Here is a 24468-nt window from a genome sequence, read left to right on the forward strand (position 1 = left end):
CAGACTCAGGACTCAGATGATGTGAGCAGCACTCAGTCCCTTGGACAGAGGTCCTCCAGTGTTGATGCGCACACCTGTTAACATGTCTGTGCGGCTTTGTCAACATGCAGACTCAAGGCCCTGGCCGGGTGGCTCAGTGGATAAAGTGTCGGCCCACCGTGTCAGGGTCATGGGTTTGACCCTGGTCAGGGCAGAAATGAGAAGTCATTGATGACAGCACAACTAAGTGGAACGAGTTGATGTTTCTCTCTCTCTCTTCTCTCTCCTTCTCAAATCAGTGGAAGCATTTTTGAAAAAAAATTTAAATGCATATCAAGGCCTGAAAGATTCTGAGTCCCCAAATCCGGGATGGGCCTGGGGACATGCATCTGAACAAGCACCCGGGGTGATTCTGATGCCGTCCATGCTCTGGGCCACACCTTGAAAACCTCTGCCGTGGAACCCGGCTTTCGACAGCACCGAGCCACCATCGGATGGGTCCCAAGGAGCCGTGCTGCCTAATTAGCTTCGGTGTTTTTAGCTCCAAGAAAAGCCATGCAGAATTCAGCGCTCCGCTCCATGTCTGGGAGGGCTCTTCCCTCTGTGCCCGTTGGAGGACCTTGAGCACGTGGCAGACGCACGGTCTGTACCTACTGGTCGCTTTGTGATGTCAGTCTCCCGGTCCTCCTGCGGCATCTGAAAATACCACCTCCCTTTTCTCCGACCAACCCTGCTTTAAAGCCCGCTTCAAAGGCAAAGCAGGCTGTGGGTTCTGCTCATGTTTTTGGATCTGTCAACACCAAAAGATCTATTTAGAGGCTCTTTTGTGTGGAATGCAGCATTTCACTAAAGTGCAGACGTGCCGATCGGGCCGGGAGACTCTGAAACAATCTTTAATGAAGCAAAAGGCTGTTTTCCTCTTTTTCATCGTGAGAGTAATTTTAAGGATGCATTCGCCCCAAATGAGTTTTTTTCCTTTCTCTCATGTGACTCTGCCTATTGAAACTTCTCCGCCGTGATAGAAGCAGTCATTGTTGCCCTGTCCTCAGCCGGGGGGTAGGGAGGTGAGCACTCTTCCACCTGTGTGTGCTTTGGGGTTCACACCTCCCTTTGCACAATTTTGTCCTCACACCCAGAGGGAGGCACACACACATCGGGTGGCCCTTCCTGTTTTGTTTTGGTGGATTCTGCCCTGTCCACACACAGAGACACACAGGCAACTCGCTTGTATCCAATACTTTGAAACTGTCTAAGGCTAGGAGACAGTCAGGGACATTCATGGATGAAATAAATTCTGTATATATTTAGAACCAGAAATAAAAAACCCACCACACCTATGACCCCACATTTTCGAAAGTTTTTTAAAAATTATTTTGCAATGACAGTTGACATTCAGTGTTATATTAGTTTCAGGTGTTCAGCATCATGGTTACCCATGTATATACCTTATTATACAAGAGGGTCACCTCAGTAAGTCTGGTGCCCACCTGGCCCTTACATCATTATTACAATATTATTGACGGAAGCAGCCCAGTGCCCAATAGTCGATGTGTGGATAAGGAAAATATGGTACTTGAGCGCAATGGAACAGACCTCAGCCATAAGAATAATTAATGCTTACGTTGGCAACAACGTGGATGGGCCTGGAGGGTCCAGCTGCAGGAGCAGGCGTTGTGAGGGTCAAGGCAATAGACACCGGAAAATAGTAAATCCGAAAGATGTCTACAAGGTAAGGAGGTTGTATTTATCTTGGTCTAGCCTCCCAACCAGGCCAGTCCTAGGGGCAGCAGATTCAGGTGAGAAGAAGAAGACAGACAGAAAATAGAGCCAGAAATGGACCGTGCTGTGTCCCGAAGCAAAGTCAGGAATGAACCCGCAGAGCACCCCGGCCAAGCAACAAAATGGTAAAGGCAACAATGAAGGAACGTGTTGCCCGGACTCCTAGGAACTCCCAGAATCTATTTCTGATCGGACGGCCAAGCAGGGAACGGGATGTGATAGGGCTTGGAAGATGTCACGGAACGCAGGTGGGTGCCTCTGAGAATCAGTGAGGGAGGACATTCTCCTGGACCACTTTCTTTGAATGTCTTCTTAGCAAAACCATGACTGATTCTACTGGTTTCCAGAGGCGAACCTATAAGACACATGGAAGGGCCACTTGAATTGGAATGTCCCAGTGGAGATGGGAGGAAATGATAGGGAAAAAAGAAAAAGGAAAAAATGAAATCAGCTGGTTCTGGATGTCAGAGATGCACTTGACGTGGGTGTTGGGCAACTTGCTTAGAATCATGGTTGGAGTTTTTGCTGTTCATCTCTGAAATATATGATATTTTCTTTAGGCACACCCTCATTTTGAATTATGTTATACGGCGGTAGAGCATCGGCCTGGCGTGCGGGGGACCCGGGTTCGATTCCCGGCCAGGGCACATAAGGAGAAGCGCCCATTTGCTTCTCCACCCCCACCCCCCTCCTTCCTCTCTGTCTCTCTCTTCCCCTCCCGCAGCCAAGGCTCCATTGGAGCAAAGATGGCCCGGGCGCTGGGGATGGCTCCTTGGCCTCTGCCCCAGGCGCTAGAGTGGCTCTGGTCGCGACAGAGCGACGCCCCAGAGGGGCAGAGCATCGCCCCCTGGTGGGCAGAGCATCGCCCCTGGTGGGCGTGCCGGGTGGATCCCGGTCGGGTGCATGCGGGAGCCTGTCTGACTGTCTCTCCCCGTTTCCAGCTTCAGAAAAATAAAAAAATAAAAAATAAAACACGAATTATGTTGTATTTATACTTTGATGTTCTCATAGGAACTTATCACCGAAAGGCATTTCTGGGCCCTACCTGGTTGGCTCAGTGGTATCAGCCAGGTATGTGGATGTCCCAGGTTCAATTCCTGGTCAGAGCACACAGGAGAAGCACCCATCTGCTTCTCCATCCTTCCCCCCTTGCTTCTCTCTCTTTCTCTTCCCATCCTGCAGCCATGGCTCAATGGGAGCAAATTGGCCCTGGGCACTGAGGATGGCTCCATGACCTCCACCTCAGATGCTAAAAAGAGCTCAGTTGCTGATCAACGGAGCAGTGACCCCTGGTGGGCATGCCAGGTGGATTTTAGTCAGGGCACATGCAGGAGTCTGTCTTTCTGCTTCCCCAGCTCTCACTGAATAAAGAAAAGAAATAAAGGCATTTCTGTGAAGGAGACAGAGGATGAGAGAAACATTCTCTATTTAACAAACCAGACGAATGGGAATTGGTCACAAAAGTACAAATTAGAGTGTTATAGGGTGGGGTGCAGTAGGGAGAACAGCACAGACAATTGACAAAGTGACAGGTGCCAGAAGACATCTCCACCTATACTCCCTTAAATCTGAAAAATGTTGTGGAGACCAGTTCTTCCAGGAGGAAAGGAGGAGTTGAGATATAAATCCTGAATCCCAAGGAGTTTACATCACTTTTGTACTCTGAAACTGACAACTATGACTCGTGCATGTCATCTCTTGCTTAGATCGTCACACTAAATTGAAAGTTCCGTATAGTTGGGAAGAAAAGTCATGCGGCCAGGGGGAAAAAGCAAAGGACATTTCATTTCATTTCCCTAATAATTGTCTCCTATTACAGGAGCTAAAGAGCTTCGCTTTTTATTAAGCAGTTCAAATTTGTCCCTAGTTACTTGGGGTCCTCTAGAAAAAATAAATTTTTTTAAATTATTACAGCAAGGGGTGTTTGACTTCATGAAAATGATATAAATTGGCAGGGTCTGTGGATGGGTGTGCCAAATTAAATGATTGGAACATGGGGGTGATCTTGACCTTCTGCTTGAGAGAGGAAGGCACCTCTCCAGGAAGGAGTGATTCGTTCAGGAGCTTGTCCATCCTCAGCACTCAGAGTCAACATCGGGACCTATAATTTACGGGGCCACCAGCCATTAGAGTGGAGACAAAGACTAGGCAAGGAGCTAGATTATTCTGCCCAGATGTTGGGACTCTGGGGTTGTGCCCAATGAAAGACACACATGAAGCGGGAGGTGAAGAATTAAGCAGGTGTGGTGGCGCAGTCGATGAAGCCTCGACCTGGAATGCTGAAGTCACTGGTTTGAAACCCCGGGCTTGCTGGGTCAAGGCACACACAGGAAGCAACTATGATGAGTTGATGTTACCCGCTTGGCCCTCCCCTCAACCTCCTCTCTAAAAATCAATAAGTAAAATCTAAAAAGAAAGAAAAGAAGAATCTAGCAGGGTCTGACTCTGCCATGAGATGAGATTTCTGCAGTCTTGGAAAGGAAGGAGTCTCGAGGAACATAAATAATTTCTGCACCAGCCGGAGCTCTTCAGGTTTGACCTGCTAAGATCTGAGCTCACTGATCAAGATTAGGCGTCTGTGCCCAAGACTGAGACGCCGTTAAACTTCTGCCTGTAGCCAGAGCTCAGAGGAGAGGGCAGGAGCCAGTCCTCCGTGGGGACGTGAAGAACTCTCTGGATGGGAAGGAATGGTAGTAGCCACCTGGTTCAATTTCATGACTCCCTACATTCTCCTTGTCGCTCCAGTACACGCAGCTTCCATGGTTTTGTTAACAGGGACTGGTATGTACGCCTTTTCAGCACTGGATAGCTTTAATTACCGAAAGTTAGCATCGTTGGTCCCTCATACTATGTGCATATCAATATCACTCTTCCCCTCGGAGCTTGTGACAAACAGTCCTGCTCACACTTCCTCCTGTAGCCCTTCGAAACCTCAGACAGAACTCTCCATCCCCCTCAGTCCTCTCTCTTCCAGGCGGACTACCTGTGGTCACCCTTGATGTCTCTCAGGTGGCTTCCTTCCCAGAGTCCAGCCAACCTGGCCATCTTCCCTGGAGTTGTTTGGCTCATTGGTCTTTCCTCCTCGGCCAAAGTGACACCCTCCGCAGGGCCTGTTTCTCCAAACGTGAAGGGAAAGACTTCTAAGACAAGATATACACTGTCTCTTCCCAGAAAGACGTCACGAGGCCTGACCTGTGGTGGCGCAGTGGGATAAAGCGTCGACCTGAACACTGAGGTTGCTGGTTCGAAACCTTGGGCTTGCCTGGTCAAGGTACATATGGGAGTTGATGCTTCCTGCTCCTCCCCCTTCTCTCTCTCTCTCTCTCTCCCCCCCCCCCCTAAAAATCAATAAATTTAAAAAAAAAAAAAGAAAGACGTCACGAACGGGTCAGCTCTTGGGCACAGGATGGAAGATGTGCTTCTTCATTTTAATTATTCAGGGAAGGACCCAGATGGAATATTCAGGGGAGGCTCCCCCTGCCCTGATGCCCCACCTGAAAATCAGCCATTCCACTGAGCCAGGCCTCCGGGCTCCTCAGAGGCGGGGCCCCCTACTGGGTGACGGGGGAGATTGTGATAACGGATGGGATTCATTACTTAGGACCAGGACGTGGGTTTTGTAGACGAACGTGTCCAGACCCAGATTGAGGTGATTCAGGAGACATTTTTGGAAAAGAAGACATCCATTTCTTTGCCTGGTCTTGCCCCCCACATCCACTGGAAGGCGGGGGATGCAGGGTTCAGTCTTTGTTGTTTGATCTCCGTTGCCTTCTTAAAAGGTTATCAGGACACAAGGACACTCTGGGAGGGGCGGCCATGTCTGTCACCTTGACTGTGATAATGGTGTCACCAGGTGCTGGCCCATGTCCAGACTCATGAAATTGTACATGTCTCATATGGGCTGTTCTTTGATATAGCGGTTATAGCTCAATGAAGCTTTTTGTTAAAAAGTTCCTGAGGAAACAGAAGGGACATTTTCAGGGCATTGCCTTCACAAGGGATCTTGTTTCACGGCCAGGTGTGTCCCTTGTCCCAGGGGCCTGACTTGTGTGTTCATCCCCAGCAGAGTGGGTGTCACATGCTAGCTATGACCCTCTGGGGTCTCCTCCTGTTTGGGGAGCACAGGCTTCAGAACTCTGAGGGGACAGACCCTCCGGGTAGACACTTCAGTTACTCTCACTTTTAAAGCCAAGGAATCTCACACATGTTCCAGCTTCTTAATTCTTTTTTCTCCTTTAGGTTTTTGTTTTTGTTTTTTTACTCATCATCCTTGACATCTTGGAGAGATGGTGATGATGATGATGATGATGATGATGATTTTACTGTTTGGTTTCTAAATCTCATTTTCTTTCCCCTCCTGGCCTGTCTTTTTCCTGTTACCTTTCCCGGTATGTTAGCTTTCATTGACATCAGGTTACCCTATCTTATTTCTTTAAAAAAAAAATGTGTGTTTTTTTTTTCAATTAAAGTTTACATTCATTTCAGGTACATGGCACGGTGGGTAGGCAGCCTATCGTATTTCTTTAATCATGTGTTCCAGCCAGTGTGTCCTCGGTCCTGGCTTGGGAAGCTGTTCCTCTGAGCTCTTCTCCACCCTGCGACATGTTTAATTTCCTCTCTGCATAGAGCATAGGACCGAATCAGGAAGGGATTGCAGAGATGGAACAGAGCGGAAATGAGAAAGCCCCCCATTCTATGCAGTCAGTGGGAAGGTCACTTGGAGTCACTTGGAATGAACAGGAAGGGAGTTGGTGTGGAGTTTCTTCTGAGCTGCTATGCTAGTTTAATTTAAAAAAAGAAAAAGGAGTTCAAGAGGAATGTGGCTAGGAATTCTTTTTGTTTTGTTTTGTTTTATATTTTTTAGAAGTGAGAAACGGGGAGGCAGAGAGACAGACTCCCGCATGCGCCCAACCAGGATCCACCCGGCATGCCCACCAGGGGGCGATGCTCTGCCCATCTGGGCCATCGCTCTGTTGCAACCGGAACCATTCTAGTGCCTGAGGCAGAGGCCATGGAGCCATCCTAAACGCCCAGGCCAACTTTGCTCCAGTGAAGTCTTGGCTGCGGGAGGGGAAGAGAGAGAGAAGAAAGAGAGGGGGAAAGGGTGGAGAAGCAGATGGATGCTTCTCCTGTGTGCCCTGGCCAGGAATCGAGTCCAGGACATCTACATGCTGGGCTGACGCTCTACCACTGAGCAAACTGGCCAAGGCAGGAATTTTTTTTTTAATGTGGGAGACTTAAGTTCTAGACCACAGAATTGGGAGAAGAAACAGTGCAGAGGGGTGGTGGGAAAATGGGTCCCTCATGGCGGAGGATGGGATGTAGTTCAACCAGAAGCAAGAGGAAAGGGGGTAGAGACCAGGGATGTGAGTCTCGGGAAGGGTTGCGGGAGCTTCCTCTGGGGCAGAGGATGGAGGGGAGGTCAGCAGGGAGACCCCTGACTGAGGGAGGAAGCGTGGGTGGTGGGCTTGAGGAAAACAAGGGCAGAGAAAGAAAACCAGAGTTGAAGAAAATAACGCTTTCAGCTCAGTTTTGAGGGGGTGATGGGACCACCCACAAAAATAGAACTATCCAAGTTGAACTAAGTTTTTACATTTCAGAGTATAAGAAGCTGACCGTCTATAAACTGACCCTAGGACAAACGCTGCATGGGTGATTCCCCCCCCCCCCAATTAGTGAATGCCAGTATCCACTGTTTTTGCTTGATAGAGTTAGAAAAAAATAACTTGTTGAAACTCTTTTCCCCTCCCCTCCAAGAATGATGTATTTATTTTTCCAAGGAACTTCAATGTTGTAGGAAGAAACCAAAGTCGGTCCGTATGCACGAACATGTCCACGGGCACTCTTAGAGAAATAAGCCAGATTCCAACTCTGAGCACTTTTCTTCCATAATCAGAAGTCTTGGGCGCCCGTGTTCAAGAAAGATACATAAATATGCCCGATGAGTAGGGATCGCATAGAAGAGAAAGACGTTCTCTCTCTCAGGAACGCATCTTTGCCGGGAGATGTAGCTTTTTTTCTGTGCCTCTTGCGATGAGGCGCCGTGTCGACGAAACCCCTGGAATCTGTGCTCTCCAAAGAGCCGTTCTTCTTGGGGCCTGTGGTTCCTTTGGCTCCTGGTGGTTGGGGGGCTCTTCTGTAGTAGGAAATGTGAGAGTCTTTCATCTGGAAAATGAGAAAACCATCCCATCTTCCTCCACTTTCCGTGTTTGTGAAAGAGTAGCCCGCGAGTCATGACCACTTTTCATGGTTTTCCGTTTGTACTAAGTTTGCCCTGGGAAGCTCCGCTCACATTCTGGGCAGACCCTGCAGCTTGGGTCTCTACTTCTGGACTCTCTCTCTCTCTTTCTCTTATTTTTCTCTGAATCCTTCTACTTTAGTGTTTCAGTTTTCCAGATACTCGATTACACTTCCCATCTATTTAAGGTCTTTTTTGTTTTCTCCTCTTGGCCTCTGACAATATAGATGGAGCACTGAAAAATGAATGGTTTGCTCCATTTCTTCTTGTTGCCCTTGTGAGTTCATTTTCATTTTTCTGTCTTCCTTTTTCTCATGGTGTGCACCCGGCAGAGATTCCAGGGCTGAATGTTAGGGTCCCTGGGTATATTGAGAGAGGGGCACAGAGGGATACGTCTAGGTGTTTGCTTTGGGAATGCCATAGCCAGGAAATAACTGAAATCCCTGTTTCTGTGTGAATTAAAGAAATGGGTCTGTAACCGGGAAAGGCAGCATACGTTGTATAGGTTTTTTTTGTTGGTGTGTGTGTGTGTGTGTGTGTGTGTGTGTGTGTTTATTGTGTCTCTTGGAATTTTTCTGTTCACAGCCACCAGGTTGGGCTTGCACCTGGAGAGTTGAGAGGCACACACCCTTTTTTGTTCAGGCCATTTCCACGGAGTTTAGAGAGAGACCTCAGATCAGCTCTCCCTTGGGTTGGACTTAAAATCCTTAACTCTTTGAGTAGTGAGTTGTTGTTGGTTTTTTTCATGCTCACTGACCCCCCTGGGAGTGAGGTCTTGTTGTTGTTGTTTTCAAAAAATGAAATTAGTTCCAGTTCCAGTTTTATTAACTTAAAATCATGTTGGTTTGATAACCAATTTATGGAAAGAAGAACATACATTTGCCTTTTTTAAATCTTGCCTTACACATTTTTAAAAATAAATCGATCGTGCTCTGGATGGCCATGAGGCACGAGGACGTACATGAACTTTCATGCTACTCGAAAAGGTTCAGGTCCTGTTTCCTTGGTGTCTAAATGCATCCCCTGGGACACATGTCTGCACTCGCTCTCTCCTCTGGGCTGCTGTCCGTCACTGACTCGCCTTAGGGAGGTGGCTTTCTGTGCTGGTCCCTGAGCACCTGTCCACAGAGGGTGCCGACTCACAGAAGTCGCACAGGGAAAGGGTAATGAAACATAGTCCTCGCAAATGTCAGGGGGACAGCCGAGATTTGGGGGCTGCAGGATTCGGGAAACGCTGTTTTCATTTTTTGTTCTTTTTTACCTTAGTTTTGAAAGCTACGCTCCCCCTCCCAGTGTGCCCTCCTTTTGTCTAACACATGCTCCTCACACGACACACAGAGGGTCAGGAGTCCGCCCGGGTGAAGCCCATGTTGACTTCGTTATCATCAGTCCCTGAGGCTAAGCTATGGAATTTGCCATAATTTACAGAAAGCTCCCCAAAGGCACGGGTCCCTGACGGTCTCCAATGGCCAGGATGTCCTCATTAGTTCTGAGCTACATCTGGGTGAGCTGGAAATCCTTGCCCCCTGATTTACTCACAAACCAGGTAGCCATGGAGACTGGCAGCAAGCCTCTGGCTGCCTTGAGAACCACATTGCAAAGGACGGAAATAAAGGGAGATGCAAATGAACTCTCTGAATCAGTAAGAAGGTTCTGCTCCCTGGGTTCCTGAGAAACCCTCTGGCCCAACGGTGTTTGTGACCATTCACGGTGATTTGAAAAATGTGACAGTCACAGCCTCTGTCTCAACATTTCTTGTGTTATTTTTTTCTGTTTTTTTTTTTTGTTTGTTTGTTTCAGATACATCAGCACTCCTATACCGGATATTATGTCCTGAGCAAAATTCCTCATGGGTAAGACTGTCTTTTTATTTTCCTTTTAATGGGTCACCTGCAGAACAGCGCCCAAGGCAAAGCGCCAGCTAGTTGCTTAATTCTTAGGAATTAAGGGCAGGGAATGGGGGCGGGGTGGGGGGACACATCTTAACTTCTGACAGCCCAGGGACCTCTGTGACTCCTTCCCAGGTCATGATACCCAGGGTCAAGAGGGTCACGAGTCCAGCACCTGCCCCCTGTGACGCCTCCTTTCTAGACCAACTCCATCCAGCCTTGTCGTGGTTCCCTGGGCTTTGTTACCAGCCACAGGATGGGGAAGGGGGTGTGGTGTGGTGCTGGGACTCCCGGGTGGGCTCCTGGTTACCTGCATAATAGCTCACGAGTTGACCAAACCAGCAGTGCCCACGTGAAGACAGTCTGGTCTGTATGGGTGAGCTGGTTTCAGTCTCACAATGACAACCCCTCACAGAGGACGCCATCAGATAATAAGCTGATTTGGGTATTTCTAAAATAATCACAGGGTGTTGTTACCTCTAAGCTCACATGGCCTCTCAAAAACGCATGGCCGGCGACCCAGAAGTGTGCAGGGGTCCCCAAACTTTTTACACATGGGGCCAGTTCACTGTCCCTCAGACCGTTGGAGGGCCGCCACATACAGTGCTCCTCTCACTGAGCACCAATGAAAGAGGTGCGCCTTCCAGAAGTGCGGCGGGGGCCAGATAAATGGCCTCAGGGGGCCTGTTGCGGCCCGCGGGCCGTAGTTTGGGGATGCCTGGTGTAGGGGAAGAGACGTAGAGCCAGGGTGATTTCAGAAGGCTCGCAGTGCTGGGTGGATATGCCAGTGCATAGCACGGGGACTTGGTCATCAAGAGTTCATCTTTGGAGCCTAAAGGCAGTAAGACCTGGTTCAAGATTTGGGCGGCCATTTGTTGAATGGGACATGCAAAAAAAAATAATAACCAGTCAGCAAACTAGGAAAGTGGGGCAGGGTGGTTGTTTTATTGTCTTTTCTATTCTTTCTCTTCTTCCCCCCCCCCTCCTCCTCCTCCTGCCTCCTTCTCTCCCCCGACCCCATTCTCCCGTAACCCCACCCCTGCCTCCTTGCCCTTCACACCTGTCTTCCTCCCTGCCATCCTCCATGGTTTCCTGCACGTGCTTTGACGAGGTGAGGTGCTCGGGGAATGTTCCAGGCCCTGGGGTTGGGCTGCTGGCACTGTTGTGTTAGGTCCCTGTGACTATTTCGGGGACACCTTCTAATTTTCCCCGCAAAAAAAAAAAAAAAAAATTGAAACCAACAGCTGGCGTTGCCAACAAGTATTGTTCCATAGGGAAGTGTTCAACGCCGTGTGAGCGTTCGCAGCCTCTGCCATCATTCCCTGCTGGGTTTATTTAGGTAGAATATGGGCCAACTTCGGAAGACAGACATGGAGAAAAAAATCATTTCATCTGGACTCCAGACAAATATGTGTAGATAGGCAGGAAAATGTGACGCATAGTTTCTTCGGGGCAATGGGGAAAAGCAAGCCCGGGGAACCAAAGATGACCCACCATAGTAAAAAATAAAGTATCCACCAGCATTTTTCACTGAAAGCATATTTCAAAGAGAAACTCAAATGTCTTCTGCTCGAGAGAAAGAACCGTTCCGTCATTTTTCAAGCAGATACGCATCTCCAAAGGTCACGACAGGCAGCATGTAATTATGCCTCAAGATTTATCTACCCCTTCTGGGAACAATAGGATTTATGGTGGACGACGGAACTTCCGTGCCATCTTCTATAAATTTGTAAAACTCGAAACTCAAAAAGTGTTTTGTGCTCAATGCACGGTGCTACTATTTCATTGTCCCCGTCGCAATTTAGGGGGAATGGATTCTGGGAACCTGGCTCATGAGTTGACCAAACCAGCAGCGCCCACATGAGGACAGTCTGTCTGGTCTGTATGGGTGAGTTGGTTTCAGTCTCACAATGACAACAACCCTCCCTACAGAGGACGCCAATGGATAATAAGCTCCTTTGGGTATTTCTAAAATAATCTCAGTAAGAATCATTTCCATCATTTATCAGTTGATGTCCATGCACCTGCACCCTGGCACAACAGCCCTCCAAGAAAAGCATTCTTATCTCCAATCATCAGAGAGAACCCTGAGCGAGCACTTGAGTGACTGCATAACATCTCAGAACTAGCACCCAGCAGAGCCCCCACCCGTGCCTGGCTGACTCCCAGCCCCATGCTCTCAAAGTAACCTCCTGGTGGTTACATGGTAGCCGTAAATATCAGACTTTTTGTTGTGCTCATTTATTTTTTTCTCTAAGGACTCACATGACTGAAAAATGTAGCAGATGCCTTGTTACATTGACTGGAAACAATGTCTGGTGGATGAGGAAAAGTTTGTGACCCTTTTCCCATCATTGCATAAACTGAAACAACATCTCCCAAAAACAGTCCTGCTGGATACCCAACTCTTTCTCTCTATCATAAGATCACTTTTGGAAAATGAATCATTCTAATTCATTTCAGATACTGGCAGAATCTCCTTTCTATGATCAAGACAGTGGATTTCTGAGCTGGGTGAGCCTAATTTAGGCCCCAGGTTTTTGCACTGTTAAGGAGCTTTCCGACCCCTGCAACTATGTCAGTGGCCACAGCAGGTACTCACCCCGATGTCAGAACAAGAGCGCAGCCACAGGTGGGCTTGGGGCAGAGAGGACAGTACAGTCGTCCTTTTAAAATAAAAATTGGTCTATTAAAACATTTTAATATACATTACTGATAGTACAAAAAGAAAAAGAAAGCCCTGAAGGCTTTCCTGGACACTTTTGAAGACACATGTCTATTATATCTTTTTCACAAGTTTCATCATCACTCTTTCCCCTCAGTTCTTCGGTCCATGCCGGAGGCTGTTCAGTCTGCAGGATGAGAGTATCTGTCACTTACGACTGGATTTTCTTCCCCCCTTAGCTTCAGGCTTTCCAACCAGTCACAGAGAAAGCTCAGATTCAATTCCCAATCAGGCGGGTGGCCTTCCTCTCTGCCAGTGGCAGAAAGGCTTTGGGGAGAGAGTAAAAACATCCAGGGTGGGGGCAAATGTCGGTATACGGTTGTTCCTATGGAAGATAATACCACAATTAGTAAATACTCATACAGGAATTTTTTTTTATTCAGTGAGAGGAGTGGAGGCAGAGAGACAGACTCCTGCCTGTGCCCCAACCAGGATCCACCAGTAAGCCCACTAGGGGGCGATGCTCTGCCCATCTGGGGCGTTGCTTCATTGCTCAGCAACCAAGCTTTTCTTAGTACCTGAGGCAGAGGCCATGGAGCCATCTTCAGTGCCTAGGGCCAGCTTGCTTCAGTTGAGTCATGACTGCGGGAGGGGAAGAGAGAGAGATAAGGGAGAGGAATGGAGAAGCAGATGATTGCTTCTCCTGTGTGCCCTGACTGGGAATCGAACCTGGGACATCCACATGCCAGCCAATCGGCCAGAACTCATAGAAGGATTTAACTGTTTTGTGTACTCACAACTGTAAACCGACCTGTGCCCCGCCTTGTATTTCACAAACCAGAGGAGGTACTCTCTGAACTATGCGTGAACTTCCACCTTCTCCAGTCCTGGCCTCTGGTGGAGCCAGGTAGAAGCCTTTTTTTGCAGGTGATGGGTCGAATTGTAATGAAACTTTTTTTTTTTTCTGAAGCTGGAAACGGGGAGGCAGACAGACAGACTCCTGCATGCGCCCGACCGGGATCCACCCAGCACGCCCACCAGGGGGCGATGTTCTGCCCATCTGGGGCATCGCTCTGTCGTGACCAGAGCCACTCTAGCGCCTGGGGCAGAGGCCAAGGAGCCATCCCCAGCGCCCGGGCCATCTTTTGCTCCAATGGAGCCTCGGCTGCAGGAGGGGAAGAGAGAGACAGAGAGGAAGGAGAGGGGGAGGGGTGGAGAAGCAGATGGGCGCTTCTCCTGTGTGCCCTGGCCAGGAATCGAACCCGGGACTTCCGCATGCCAGGCCGACGCTCTACCACTGAGCCAATGTAATGAAACTTTGAACACAGCTGAATTTGCATGCATTCAAAGGTCTAGTATGGGGTTGAGGGGGAATAGGTTTGGTTTGACTTTCACATGGTGGAGAATTGTCTTCTTATAGGACATACATCTTTCACACAAACTTGTTTCTCGAACCAGAATTAAAGGTCATTGTGTTGAAGATAAATTGTCCCGCTAAGTTTTTGTATCAGGATCTCAACACAATGAAGCAATCTTCTGCAGTGAAGAGGAGAGCCCACTAAATGTTCTCTATTAAGGGTCCGCTACATATGTGTGTGGAAAATTTCCGCGCACTTGGCTGCTTCTTGACATTTTCCTGACCTGACTTTTTTGCTTGAATTAGTTTTCTCTTTGCTTTGAGTCCTTTTCTAAAAAGAAGTGGCGTATTTTGAATGTGTGATCTATCTATTAGGCTCATTCTAGGAAGCTCATGGACTTGGAGAAAATCAACTCCTTCCGTGACAGAAATTGGTTTTTAGAAAACTGGCATAACCCTTAACTAGGTGACATTCTGGAGGTTGGCAAACAGTAATAACAGGACAGACACAGTGGGTTGAGAAGGCATTTTTGTTTTCACAGTAGGCCATCTTCTGTGGACACTGTTGCCCTAACTTTGCTTATTTACTAGTTTTTTTTTTCAGGCACCAACCAAAGTTGTATAAAAACTGTATTTCTTTGGTATTCTGGCCAACTTAGGAAGTTACACTCTGCATCTGTGAAAATAATCAACTGAGATACAGAGTTCCTTCTGCCCAGAATTCCTTTCCAGCTTTGTAGGCTGGGATGCAGAGGAGCAGACTATTTATTTAGCAAATAGATATCTAGGCTGATTACATACCCACTATGCCCGTCACCTTGCCTGACGTCATGATGCTGAAGTGAAGACTCAAGGCCTTGTTGTCAATATAACCCTGAATTTGATTCTTCAGGCTGCTGTTGACTTTTGGCTGTGTGGCCTTGAGACTTGTACTTTCACAAATCTTAATTTCCATATTTTTTAAGAAGAGTATAATAATGCCCACCTTATAGGCTCACTATAAAAAAAAACTAAGTTGAATGATATATGCAAATGGCATGGCAGAGAACTGTGCTTTTACTGAACACATAGGAATGTTATTTTCTTAATTCTGTAGTAGGCACCCAATGTTTATTTGTGGTCTCCTGATTAAATATGATCACACTTGACTTTCTGAGGCTGCCCAAACCTTTGCTGTTACAAGGAAAGGAACACTATACTATTATCATAAAATTCCCTTTGATAATTTTTCAAATCTAAGGGTTGTTCCTTGACACTTGGGTAAGTTGCATGTGATTTTCCCCCCATTTCTCTCTTAAAAAGAGATGTCCATAGGCTGAGATAACTATGGTTTTCAATAGTCAATATATATTTTTTTGTAATTGCATGTCAATCTGACCTATAGCAATTAATTGCCAGGCACGCTTGTTTCTGCCTCCCAGGGAAGCAGAAAAGACGATACAAGTCAACAATTATGTATAGAGTAACAAAAGCAATGATTGCTCTTCTCAGAGAAGTTCAAAAGTCCTGTTGAAAATAAAAGACACAGCCTGATATGTATAATTCAGGGCCCCCAGAGGAGTATTTCAAACACTGAACACAACAGAAGAGAGAGAGCTGTGGGCATTAGGGGTGTTGTAAAGGCTCTCCTAAGGGACGCTGGGCCTTAGCCTGGCCTCAGAGATCAGTAAGTTTACCGTCTGTTTGTTTTTCGAATAAATGGAGACAGTGAGGAGATAGCCCAGTGCACATGAATCATTAAACAGGCTTGGCTGTTGGCCGTGAGCTGGCATCTTCCTGGAATTCATGGGGTGCCAGGCTGGAGCGGGGGCATCACCTGGGACTCTGCACAGGTAGAGATAAGGGTGGGTGATCCTGTGCGTGGAGGACCCAAACACCACCCCCAAACTCCCCCATGGGATGGCTCTTTACCATAAGAACATCCTGAACACTATGAGCAGATTGAAATGGCAAGCTTCAATTAGTTTTATGCTCATGTATTGAGTAGATGGGAGGAAAGGGGGAACTTGAAAACACGGATTCAATTAGGAGGCCTGGTGGGGAGTCATGGAGGCGTGGGATGTCAGGGTGGGAGCCACCACACTCACTGAGCCCGTGGGTAGCTGGTGCTCTCTTGGAAAATGAAGGCAGATTTCAAGTGTTGGTGTTCTGTGTCCCTCTAATTCAATCATTGGCAGACTGCACCCCATTGTGAGGAGAGCCTGGAGCATGAGAAGATTCCAAGTAGCGAGATCACAGGGGCAGTGGCGAGAATTCTCAGGGCCAGTGACAGCACCGCTGTGGCTCAGTGCACACACAGTTTTTCCCCAGCCTTTTCTGTCCATGTGAGCTCCCAGGGATGCTGTTGCAAGGTCTTCCACAGAGATACTTTTTTTTTTTTTGTATTTTTTGTATTTTTCTGAAGCTGGAAATGGGGAGAGACAGTCAGACAGACTCCCCATGTGCCTGACCGGGATCCACCCGGCACACCCACCAGGGGGTGATGCTCTGCCCACCAGGGGGCGATGCTCTGCCCCTCCGGGGCATCGCTTTTTTGCGACCAGAGCCACTCTAGCGCCTGGGGCAGAGGCCAAGGAGCCATCCCCAGCGTCCGGGCCATCTTTGCTCCAATGGAGCCTTGGCTGCGGGAGGGGAAGAGAGAGACAGAGAGGAAGGAGAGGGGGAGGGGTGGAGAAGCAGATGGGCGCTTCTCCTATGTGCCCTGGCCGAGAATCGAATCCGGGACTCCTGCACGCCAGGCTGACGCTCTACCACTGAGCCAACCAGCCAGGGCCCACAGAGATACTCTTGGACTCTGCAGAGCAGGCATCCTGCCAAAGGTTGCACGGACATGGTTGTGTGTAGACTCTGGGGACGTGCCAACGTGAAGCCAACGTGTAGGAGAAAGAGATGTTCTTAAAATGGCACTTGAAGTGTCCCCACCATGGCATCTGGGGGGCAGAAGCCTGTTGTTGCCTGCGTGCACCTGTTTTCAGGACTCTGGACAGCTCCTCGATCTTCCTGTGGGGCTCCCTCTCCTTCTCCCTATCCCCCACTGGTCCTCCTTCCTCCCGCTGGGGGAAAAGACTCTTAGCAAGCTTTTTATCAAGAGAACATGGACTTGAGAATCAAACAGACCTGGAAGTGAACCCCCAGTCAACCTCTGCCTGCACCATAATGGAGACATTACTTGGCTTCCCTGGACACACTTACTCTCTATGTGTAGTGGAAATAAAATGTCTGATCCATAGAGTTCATGCAGAGGTTATGGGAAATACTGGGGACTAATGAGTTTGTGCATTGAAGTGCCTTCCCGCGTTGGTGTGCGGGAAGCACTCCAGGCCCAGGTCGCGGTGGGACTGAGACCTTCCTTACTATGGCCCCATAGAATCCGCCGCCCCTCCCCACACTCCTCCTTGCATTTCAGCAGAAAATACATTTCAACATCTGTGTCAATGCTGATAGATGATAATGGCTTCATGGGAGTCAGAGTTTAAAAGGAGTCCGAAGCTATGCCCGTAGGAAAGGCTGTGATGGATGCGTGTTGCCCACAACGAGGGAGAGAGGGAGGCAGGAGCACGTGATGCCTTCGAGTGCCCGTCCTGTGGAAAGTCGGGTCACTGCTCCCAAGCAGAACGCGCTCCCAGGTGTCCACACCTTCCCTGCTCCATTCTCCGCACCTGCCACACGTGTGCCAGAAACCTCCTGCTCGCTGTGTCTGGTATCCAAACCCTTCTGAGCCTGCAACTTCCCCAACCTGACTCTCAGGGATGCGTGCTTCTCATGTCACCCTGCCGTGTACCCTTGAGCTGAAATTCTAGTGACCTGGCTGTCCATACGCCCTGAACGGGGCGTTTGAAATGTTTTCAAAATGCATTTGCTGTGTGGCACGATCCTCTTTCCCTCACTCAAAGCGTCAGAGCCAGGGGTTGGGCTGGGAGGGGCTTGGACAGCTTCAGGAACCCAGTGGCCATGCCCAGGGTTCAACGGCAGGATGGCCTAAAATCGTGGAAGAGGTCTGGCTCTGCTTCCCCCATGTGAAGGTCCCACCTGGCCAGCAGGACTTGTCCATCAGCGGGGGAGACACCATCCACCGCACGCACACACACACAGGGAGCCATTTCCACCATTCTCTTCCCTGTGAATTATTTACTGTTTTCAAGGACGCCTGGCAAACCTACAAGGTTTTCACGTAGACACACCTGTCTGAAAAGGTGGACAGGTGCACAAGGCATCCTTTCCTCGGGCTCCTTGCTGACCCTAAAATGCACGTGCATGTCCCTCAAAGCGTCCGCTGCTCGGGAGACTTCCCGTAGGTGTTGGTCGGCAGTTGGAGAAAAGGAATTAAGTAATGAAGCCATGCTGACCTTAGGGAGCCGCTGGCCAGGGCCCCGCCCCAGAGCAGCTGTGGAGGAGGAGGGAGGGGCTCGGGAGAGTGTTGGACATTACTCATTACTCGGGTGACTTTAGTTTGCATCAAAGGTCATCTGGTCCTGCCCCTCCTTCACTTGCTGCCATCCCTCGGTGACCCCCGGGGTTGTCAGCTGAAGCTGAGAAATGACCTTCTATCTCTGGAAACCCGTGAGGAAGGTTTCCCCTGAAACATGGATGTATTTTTCCCATCCTCTCAGCGGACTCCGCGAAGCAGAGGAAGGTGTCGGCTTCACAGTGGTCTTGGAGAGTTGCTTCAAGATGTTCAATAAAGGCACATCGTGTGGATGTCTGCAGGAAGGGGCCCTGGGTAGAGCCTGCTCCTTTGTCATGCAAATCCAACCCAGGAGGAACAGACATGGTGGCGGTGGCGGGTGGCAGTGGTGGTACCCAGGTTTGTCCTGGGTCTGGGTCTGGGTCTGGGTCTGGGTCCGCCCCGGACTGGAGTTTGACTTGAGCTCCACCTAGTGGGCTCGGCAGTGAAGTCACCGCTTCTATTTGTGCATCTGGGGGACTCTGGGGTCTCCTGTTAGAGAACCACAGAGCCACGTGCACGTCACAGGAAATTAGAGGCCTGTATGCAGGACCCTGTCGCCTGGGCCTAGGGGGTCCGTCCACTGAGAAGCATCCCTGAGGTCAGCTCTCACCTGTCCAGAGACCTCTTCCTGCTGAGAAATGCCCTGAAAGCATTGGCGTCAGCCAGCTGTTTGCAGCATGGGCTGTGCACCTGTTCCTGCTACGAGAACACTGAGCATGCAGGCACGCCAGGGCGGTGCCAGCTCGGGGTGGATGGTAGAAAGGCCACTGCACCCTCCCCATCTCCTTTCTCTGGGCTCCAGACTGTCCCTGGACAGAGGGCTGAACAGAAAGCCCCTGACCTGATTAACATTGGTGATATCGGTTTAGATTGAACATCAATGGTCACCTTGAGCAAGAGAGCTGAGCTCAGGCCTGAAGCTGAAAAGAAAATGTGTGTGGAAGTTCTAAGCTGTGCCTTTGACATCGGGAGGGATGGCTGAGCAGGCTGAGGGGCACGTGTCACCAGGGGGGGAGAAAGAGGAGGAGGAGTCAGGACACCATGCTGAGAGTGGGGAAAGCTTACAGGAAACGGGGACCCTCTCCGCAGCCTTCACACGCAGGAGCTCACCATTGCGTCGAGAGAGACCGAAGGGAGGCAATGGGAACTCGGAAACTCAGAGTCTCCTTCTGGGTCCTGCTTTGCTAATTCACTGTAGAATCGGAATTGTTTGTACTCCACAGTTTCTTTTTTTCCTTTGTCCTCCCCACCATTTGAGGCCATTGTGCTTTGTAACCTATTGTGCTCCGTTCCTTACCTGAGCAGTTGGCGACCTTGGGGTTTCAAACCTGAGTCTTCCGCATCCCAGTCCAACACTCTATCCACTGCGCCACCACCTGGTCAGGTTGGAACGCTTATTTTTTAAGAAATGCCTATTTAGGGGACCTAGCCAGAATTACGTATATTGGGTATAATGCAGACCCAGGTGCTGGGCTAAGCTTTTCCATTCGTCTTCTCATTTTAAGCCTTACAATAACCCACGAGGACTTAGCCCCTCTCATAGAGAAGGAAATGGAAACTCGGGAAGGTTCCCTGATTTCCCCCAGGACCACACAGCTTGTACGGGGGCTCCGTGGAATTCCGGGTCCAAAGGCCACACTGTCTGACCCTGGGAGCCACAGTGTTCACAGTGTTGCTTCCAAACAGCTCCTGAGAGCTTGTTGCAGGTATTGATCGTGTTGATCAGATGTCTGCCTTTAGACAGCAGGGTCTGGGAGCATGTGACCAAGGGGAGATAGGCTATGATACAAAAAAACAAAAAAACAAATAAAAAGAAAAAAACCCCAAGCTGGAAAGTTGGGAGAGCGAGCAGGCTTAGGTGGGACAACGGGGTAAGGGGCGGGACCTTCCTCTGCCCCTCCTCCCCTCTCTCTTACCTTTATTGGGATGTCATTCCCACACCATGTAATTCATCCATTTACATTGTCCAAGTCCCTGGTTTTTAGTGTCTTCCCAGAGTTGTGCAACCATCCCCTCGTTCAACGTTAGAACTGTCCATCATGCCCAAAGTATGCTTTGTTCTTCAGTTAATACTCCAGACTGCTCTCTCCTTCCCCTCCCCCCCCAACTGACCCTCTCCTCTCCTCTCCTCTCCTCTCCTCCCCTCCCATCTACTCCCCGCCCCTGTCCTCCCCTCTCCTTTTCCATTCCCCCTTTAGCAGAAGTGCACTGAGCCCTGGTCTGGTCAAAACACTGGGTGCCCAGTGACATAAGACACAAGTCCCCCTTTACTGAAAAAACATCTCTTTATGTGACTTTATTTAGTACTTCTATTTGTGACCATACCTGTTAGAACATCCCTGTAAATTGGAGGAAGGGCATGTCATAAACATTTCAGAATGAGTCACACACACACATGCCACTCCCGTCAGTCTCAATGGCCAGACCTCTGTACCCAAATCCATGACAGGGAAAGGAGCTCCTGATACCCACGTACACACAGACATCTTGACTTAACTCAGAAGTCGGCCACGCAAAAGATTTACACCAGGGAGACCCCTGCCCTCAAGAATTTAACTGTGCGACGTAAGATATACATGAAAAAATGATCATGCAGATCTTTAAATGCTGGGTGAGTTTAAGGTTTGACGGAAATCAACCAGCCATCTGTTGGTGATTAGACTGGATTCCATATGTCTGTCCATCCATCCATCCATCAATTTCTTCATTCATTCATTCATCCATCCATTATTCAGTTAATATGTATAAACATCTACAATGTGTCAGATAACTCTACTAACACTGGAACAGTCTTTTATATTTCTATATTTTCCACCAGGCTAAGCATATAGAAAGATTCAGAAAGCACATCTTATTTGACATTGAAACTGCTACTATTTTTTAAAATGTCCTTAGCCATGAAAGTTCAGGAGCCAGAAAAGCAATTTTTAACTTTTTTTTTCCCAAAGACTTTTTTTGTTGTTGCTGGAAAGCTTCTCAATCCCTTAACCCAGCCTAGGAATATAAATGAGTAAACTTTGCTCCACTAATTTACTCTTAAAAATTCAACGTGATTTATGCCCAGTTCATTTATTGCTCGAATAAGCAGAATCAGAGTGGATCGCACGATTACTGGAAGGCAGAGTTCAGTCCAGATAGTTATATGTGTCCTTAATCTTTTTTCTTTTCTTTCTTTTTTTTTTCTTACCAATTTATCTCCACCCTGAGATTATTCATACAGAGCCTGGCATGGAATCTTTAAAATAAATGACTAAATAAAAGGAAAGACAGAAAACTGGGGAGAGAGCATGGACCAACACCAAAATAAATACTCGCATAATTTCATGCTGCTGTCTTATTCTTTCTCTTCCTCCCCCTCCCCTTCTCCCTCTTCTCTCTCTCTCTCTCTCTCTCTCTCTCCCTCTCCATCTCTCCATCTCCCTCTCTCTCCCTCTCCATCTCTCTCTCTCACACACACACACACATACAAACACACACCCCCCTGATAATTTCAGTCAATTGATGACAGTGAAGCAGGTCTTGGCCATGGGGCAGAGGGCAGAGCTGGTGGTCCACCCCATAGGAAGGCAGTGCCCAAAATTGTGTCTCTGCAGAAGCACATGCCCCCCAAAGAAACTGACAGCTCAGCCAGAGGTCAGCAGATAAAACTTCCCCGGGTTCTCCCTCGCTTTCCTTACCCTCGTAACGTCCTCCAACAAGGAGACACCTGGCCCACCACCCCCAGTGTCCCCATGTGTTGGCACATGAGTTCATTCTAGCGCATACCTAAAGCGGTTTCAGAATCGCTAACCTGTAGGTCACCCCAGAAGACCCTCGTGTGCCCACAAGGCCACAGACTGCAGTCCCTTCTGTCTTAGCTTTGCGGCATCTTGTCGATATGCTGTTTCCAGATGTTTCTTACATTGGCTCTCTTCTTCCCTTCCGTGTGGTATAGTATTGTGGTTTGCTTGTGCCAGGGTTCTGGTTCGTAGTTGGGAGTTCCGGTTCCATTTTGACTTTCTGCGCATCCAGATTGTTTTGGGGAGGGTGTTTGAACAGTATGAGAAACCCTATTGTGGTCTAAGACCAGGTGTTATACCAACAACAACGAAATACACCCAGAGAGATGTGGCTCCTTCCTCACTCACCCCAGTGACTTTGTCCCCAACTCCCCTTCTTCCCACGCACCCCGATACGAATGAGGAGATACAGGTCTATTGTCCTATGTCCCTTTCTATTTATATATGATGGATCTTGCACGACACGATAGGGACTCCGTTGGGCTTTGCGTAGCTCCATCGCAGAAATCCCTCCACCTCAGTTTGTGGAGATCTTCACCCTTTTTTACAATGGCATCGTCTCTCACAGTGTGGAGGTACCATGGTTTACCTCCTCACCCCCACGTTGTTCCTTGTGTCCTGTAATTACAATACTGCGATGAATACAACCTTCGGCCTGTGTGTTTTCCTGTCTTTGGAGGTGTGTCTTCCCGGAAGTGGTCCGAGTCAGAACTTAAGTGTGTAATTCTATTGGCCATCGCCCAGTTTTCCCTCGGAAAGGGTTGTACCAGTTTGTGTCCCCACCCCCCACCGCAAAGCATGGGAGTGCCCGTTTCCCTACAGCCTCACCAACACCATGTGTTATATATTTTTCTGGCTTTCCTTTTTGGTTTTTTTTTTTTTTTTTTGGCAAGTTCCATAAGTGAGAAATAACTCAGTATAGCTTCTATTTGCATTTCTCTCATTTTGCCTGTTGGGTACTTATTTCATGTGTTCAGGGGCTATTTTTATACCTTTTCTGGATACTTGCCTGCTCCTGTTTTTTTCTCATTTTATATGTATATATATGGTCTTTTGTAACCTTAATTTTAGAGGTTGTTACACAATAGAGATATGAGCCATTTGTCCGCTGTATGTGTTGTGAATATTTTCTCCCAGTTCCTCAGTTTTGTAACGTTTTGTCGTGCAATTAAGAAAAAATAGTCTGTAGTCAAATGGATGGCTCTTTTATTTTTACCACTTCTGGATTTTGAGTCTTCCGTAGAAAACCCTTCCTAACATGAACATCAGAGAGGAAATCAGCCTTGTTTATGAACACATTTTGAAACAGTAATATCAGACTGTGGAAGGCTTGGCCGAAGTGCATTTGGAACCCGGGATGTTAACACACCCCGTGACTGTTCTAAGTGCCCGGGCATGCCTGCTGGGTCCAGGGCCGTGCCATCCCTTACAGGGTGCTCCTCCCCCATCTTCAGGTTTCCCTGGAAATGGCTGGGGCCACTGCTGACTATCTGCCCCCCCTCTCCCATGATTTTGACTCTGAAATATATCCCATGGTGTCCTCGTAGGATTGGGAAACACTGACTTTAGGATGTCTTACTGATCCAAGCCCTCAGTCAGCACATCCTTGCCCACCTACCTTCTTTCCTTTTTTTTCCCTGACAGAGACAGATTAAAGAGAGAGGGACAGACAGATAGGAAGGGAGAAAGATGAGACGCATTAAGTCTTCGTTGCGGCACCTCAGTTGTTCATTGATTGCTTTCTCACATGTGCCTTGACCGGGGGAGCTACAGCAGAGTTAGTGACCCTTTGCACAAGCCAGTTACCTTGGGCTCAGGCCAGCGGCCTTGGACTCAAGCCAGCGACCATGGGGTCATGTCTCTGATCCCACGCTCAAGTTAGCGACCCTGCCCCTTAAGCTGATGATCCCATGCTCAAGCTGGTGATCTCGAGGTCTAGCACCTGGGTTCTCTGTGTCCCAGTTTGATGCTCTATCCACTGCACCACCGCTTGGTCAGGCCCCCTCCCTTTCTTGCCTTGTCTGTTTTGTTCAGACATCTCTAAAAATTCAGTGTCTTCCTTTCCCAAAGACTATCCAGCCACATGAAAGTGAATGAGCACATCCATAGCGTGTCTTCTGCTTCAGAAACATTGTAGCCACATGGCAAGGAACTCGGGCCTGTTCAGCAGAGCACAGATAGAATTCTTCACCCGGAGCAGCGACATCATCTAGGAAATAGGAACCTCGGTCTTTTCTACATCGTAGACAGCAGTAGCCGCACAATGTCCTGAAATAGTTAACGCTTATACAGAGCGTTCAGGGTTTTTTCTGTGTGTGTGTGCTTTTTTTAGTGG

At 48.5% G+C, this 24468-nt stretch overlaps 1 protein-coding gene across 5 annotated transcripts in view; it reads left to right on the forward strand.

The window, feature by feature from the left end:
* Positions 1-24468, forward strand: part of DPP6 (dipeptidyl peptidase like 6) — a 573115-nt gene that overhangs the window by 442441 nt on the left and 106206 nt on the right. For all 5 annotated transcript variants that reach the window (XM_066385521.1, XM_066385524.1, XM_066385520.1 and 2 more), the window contains exon 6: positions 9797-9849. In XM_066385521.1, coding sequence (XP_066241618.1) covers positions 9797-9849 — 53 coding nt within the window. The remainder of the gene's footprint in view (positions 1-9796; positions 9850-24468) is intronic.

Source organism: Saccopteryx leptura, chromosome 5, assembly GCF_036850995.1.
Source record: "Saccopteryx leptura isolate mSacLep1 chromosome 5, mSacLep1_pri_phased_curated, whole genome shotgun sequence".
Lineage (NCBI taxonomy): Eukaryota > Metazoa > Chordata > Mammalia > Chiroptera > Emballonuridae > Saccopteryx > Saccopteryx leptura.